Source organism: Oxyura jamaicensis, unplaced genomic scaffold, assembly GCF_011077185.1.
Source record: "Oxyura jamaicensis isolate SHBP4307 breed ruddy duck unplaced genomic scaffold, BPBGC_Ojam_1.0 oxyUn_random_OJ70296, whole genome shotgun sequence".
NCBI classification, from domain to species: domain Eukaryota; kingdom Metazoa; phylum Chordata; class Aves; order Anseriformes; family Anatidae; genus Oxyura; species Oxyura jamaicensis.
In genome coordinates, this window is record NW_023309897.1 from 1 (window position 1) to 3,982 (window position 3,982).

Consider the following 3,982-nt stretch of genomic DNA (forward strand, 5'->3'; position numbering starts at 1 on the left):
CCCCCCCGAGCAGCCGGCGCCTCTAAATAAAAACTATCGCAGCACTCCGCCGCCGCTTCCTCCCTTCCCAGCTTCACCCCCACCTTTAAAAAAATAACAAAAAAAAAACACGATTTTGCCCCAAAAGCTCCCCCGTGAGGCCACGCTTCCCATTTAACCTTTTAATCCCCGGCATCGCCGCCCTCTCCGGGCAGGGAACGTTCCCCTGGGGGTCCCACGGCGCCGCTGTTTTGGGGTCCCCCCGCGCTGCCGGGGGAACGTTCCCCCGGGGGTCTCGCGGCGCCGCCGTTTCGGGGTCCCCCCGCGGTGCCGGGCTGCATCTCGAGGCGCTGGCCCCGCTCCTCGTGGCGGCGGCGGTGGCGGCGCAGCGCGGCGTAGAGCAGGGGGTGCAGGCAGATGTTGAAGTTGACGAGGACTTTGCCCAGCTGGGCGGCGGCGTGGAGGGCGCGCGAGACGCCGCAATCCTCCAGGGGAGGCCGCAGGCGGCGCCGCCACAGGTTGAGGTTGCGGAAGACGTGGTAGGGGAGGTAGGAGAAGGCGTAGAGGGCCACGCTGGCCCCCGCCAGCGCCCCGATTTTGCGTTTTTCCAGCGGGCTCAGGCCGGGGTTGCGAAAAACCACCCGGGCCACGGCTCCGTAGCAGAAGGCGGTGAGCAGGAAGGGCAGGGCGCAGCCCAGCGCCGCCAGCAGCAGGCTGTAGGGGATGAAACGCGGCAGGCGCTCCCGCGCCGCGCTCCCCAAGCACTCCACCGTGCCCCCCTCCTCCCGCACCTCCGCAAAAACCAACGTGGGGGCCGCCAGCCCCGCCGCCAGCCCCCAGACGGCCGCGCTCAGCGCCTGGGCGTGCCGGGAGCGCAGCCGCCCGCGGAGCCGCAGCGGGTGGACGATGCCCAGGTAGCGGTTGAGGCCGATGCAGGCGACGAAGAAGATGCTGCCGTAGAGGTTGCAGTTGAAGAGGAAGCGCTCGAGCTTGCAGAGGGCCGCGCCGTAGCTCCAGCGCTTGGGCGGGCGGTAATACGCCGCCAGGGCGGGCAGCGAGAGGGAGTAGAGCGCGCCGCTGACGGCCAGGTGGAAGGAATAAACCGCGGGCGCCGGCCACGAGCGCCGGCGGGCCAGGCGGAAGACGGCGAAGGCGTTGCCCAGCAGCGCCGGAGGGAATTGAGCCGCCAGCACCGGCCACAGCACCTCCTGCGAGCGGCTGAAGTTGGCGCAGGGGCTGCCCGAGGTGGCGTTGGCCATTCCCGGGGGGCCGCGGGTCCCGTCCTGTCCCCCCCTCCAGGGGGGTGGTGGCGGGGACGGTTTTCGGGCCGCTGCCTCGGTGCGGCGGTTGGAGGCTCGCTGAGGGGCTCCTGGGGACGGGAGGCGTCCCGCTGAGCGCCCCGAGGGCTGCGCTTCGTCCCCCGCAGCCCCAAACCTCGGCCCACTCACCCCGTCGCGGTCCTACGCCCGCTCCCCGTCCTCGCTGGCCCCTCCGAGGTGGCAGCCGCGCTCTTCCTCGCGCCGGGCGCGGCGCCTTCCCCGCTCCTCTTCCTCCCAGCACCCTTCCCCTGTGCACCAGGGCTCAGGAAACGGGGCAGGGACGGGAGCTTCCCCTTCTCGAGCCACCTCAAAACCGCAGTGGCCAAGGCCCCGTCCCCTCCCTGCTGGCACAGGGGGGCAAATCGAGCCCTGCCCAATTAAATCACGCCCTGCGTTAATTAAATTAAGCTGACCCCGTGTGTTTTTTGCCCCCCCCCCCACAGCCGGCACATCGCCACGTGGTGGTGCCACCCGCGTGTTATTCAGCCCCCCCCCCCCAGTGCCCACTTCCTTCTCCCCCCCACAGTCTCGGCGCGTGGCAGGCGGCTGCAGCCTCAGCGCTTCCCCTTCTTGGCGTTCCCGGGCCGCCTGAAAATCGTTTTCCCCCTGGCCAGCAGCTTCCCTCGCTTCTTGGGGCCTCGGCTCTGTCCCTCCCGGGCCGCCTGCTTGTTTCCTCGTCCGGCTTTTCCCTGGGGCTTCGAGTCCATCCTCGCCGGGCCCTTTTTTCGCGGCTTCCCCCCCGGTGCCGCCGGGCGAGGTTTTGGGGCTCCGGGCTGCTCCTGCTGGCTGCGCCGCCGGCGTTTCCGTGGCACGGCGGAGCCCGAGGGGCCTCGAGGCCTCTTGGTGCGGTTGGGAAAGAGATCTGGGCGGGCGGATGCCGGAAAAAAAAAAAAACACACAAAAAGAGGAAATTTAGCGGGGCAGAGGGGGGGTGGCCGCGCAGCGTTGGCGCCGAGGGAGGTGTCAGCGCGTTTACTTGAACCGAGATCACGGCGAGCTCAGGGTTTTCGCTTCATCAGCCACGCAGGGAAGAGAGAGAGAGAGAGGCTTGGCCTCGGCCCCTCGCGGACTCACCTTGGTCGGGCTCCTCGCCCACCTCCTGCCGGTAATACTCGGCGTCGCTCTCGTCCGACTGCGGGGCCCCATCCTGCTGCTCCGGCGCCCCGGGGTCCTCGGCGTCGCTGTCGCCGTCCAGCTGCCGTTTCCTCCGGATCCCCGCCAGGCTCTTCTCCCTGCCGAGGAGGGTGTCGGTGCCTGCCCGGCCTCGCCTCCCTCCCTCCCTCCCTCCTGGCGCCCGCCTCACCGGTGAGCCTCCCGCTGCTGCCGCTTGCGCTCCACGGCCGCCTCCTGCTGCTGCCGCCGCTCCGCCTTCAGCCGCAGCTTCGCCTCCTTCCTCGCCAGCATCTCCTGCACCTCCGCCTCCGTTTTGTGAACTGCCGGGGAGAAAACGCAGCTCGAGGCGCCGGCCTCCCCGCAGCGAAAGCACGGCAGGGAGAAGCCCGGCGCGCCACTTACTGAAGCCGTGGTAGAGCACGTTGCCCTGCGCCAAGCCCTCCTCCACCTTCACGAGCTGCAGCGTCATGCGGGGCCCGATCTACGCCAGGCGGGAGCAGAAAAAGCCGCTCAGCCCCGAGCTCCCCGGGGACAATCGCGGCCTCCCCGTCCCCGCCGGGAGGCCGGAGGCTTCCCCGCGCACCTCGGTGAGGCGCACGGCGCTCTGCTGCGCCTTCATGTTCCCCCGGCCGGCGTAGGCTTGAGGCAGCTCCAGGATGTTGTGGGTCCCGTCCTGCTCGGCCTCGCTCTCCGACAGGTTTATGTCTCTGCCCGGGAGGAAGAGGAGCGTTGGGGCCGGGAGGAAGGCGCCACCGAAGCCTTCTGGCCCCTCACGCACTTGACCAGCAGCTCGCTGATGTCCTCCAGGCGGCTCATGTTGGGGAATTTCTCCTGCAGCAGCTTCTTCAGGCCCTTGCTCATGCCCACGGGCACCACCTTCACGCTGCTGCGAGGAGGAAGAGGAGGAGGAGGAGGAGGAAGTCAGCAGGGCAGCGAGGCACCGGAGGGGGGGAAAAAAGGATTCCCAGCCGCACGGCGCCGCGCTTACTAGTGTCGGAACTCGAGGAGCTGCGTCTCGGCGTCGTAGCTGACGAGCAAACACCTCTTGATGCTGTTGAGGTTGACCTGGGGGGCACAGGAGGAGGGGTTGGGACCGAAAACGGACCCCGCGGGGGCTGGCCCGGAGCCGCCCCCCCCCCCCCCCTCACCTTGTGGACGTTGATGGAGGGAAACATGTTCTGGAACATGCTGGCCATCAGCTTGACGTGGATCTGGTGGAGGCCGAAGTTGCTGAGCACCAGCAGCGGGTGCTGGGTGAACTGCTGCTCGTGCATGCGGTGCCGCTTGAGGGACGAGACCACGTCCTTGATCAGCGAGTACTGGAGGGGGGGGGGGGGGAAAAACGGGGGGGGGGGGGGGGGCGCCCCCCCCCCCCCCCCCCCGGGCGGGGGGGGGGGGGGGGGGGGCAACCCCGGGGGGGGGGGGGGGTGAGACGCCGCCCCTCGTCCCAACGGGGACGGGACCGGCGCGGGCGGGCACCCACCTGCGTCACCTTGAACGTCAGCGTCGGGCCCCCGGGCAGGCGGAAAAGCTTCTGCGGGGAAAACGGCGGCGCTGAGCAAGGGGAAATT

The 3,982-nt window shown here is 69.5% G+C and overlaps 1 protein-coding gene across 1 annotated transcript; it reads right to left on the reverse strand.

The window, feature by feature from the left end:
* Window positions 1-161: 161 nt before the first annotated feature.
* LOC118159424 lies at window positions 162-3,954 on the reverse strand (the record flags this gene model as incomplete). The annotated part of the gene is made up of 11 exons (XM_035314008.1): window positions 162-1,248; window positions 1,297-1,369; window positions 1,855-2,160; window positions 2,373-2,530; window positions 2,602-2,731; window positions 2,814-2,892; window positions 2,995-3,118; window positions 3,190-3,297; window positions 3,400-3,476; window positions 3,560-3,730; window positions 3,895-3,954. Coding segments are annotated over 11 exons (2,373 nt in total), but the record flags the coding sequence as incomplete, so codon positions are not given.
* Window positions 3,955-3,982: the final 28 nt, after the last annotated feature.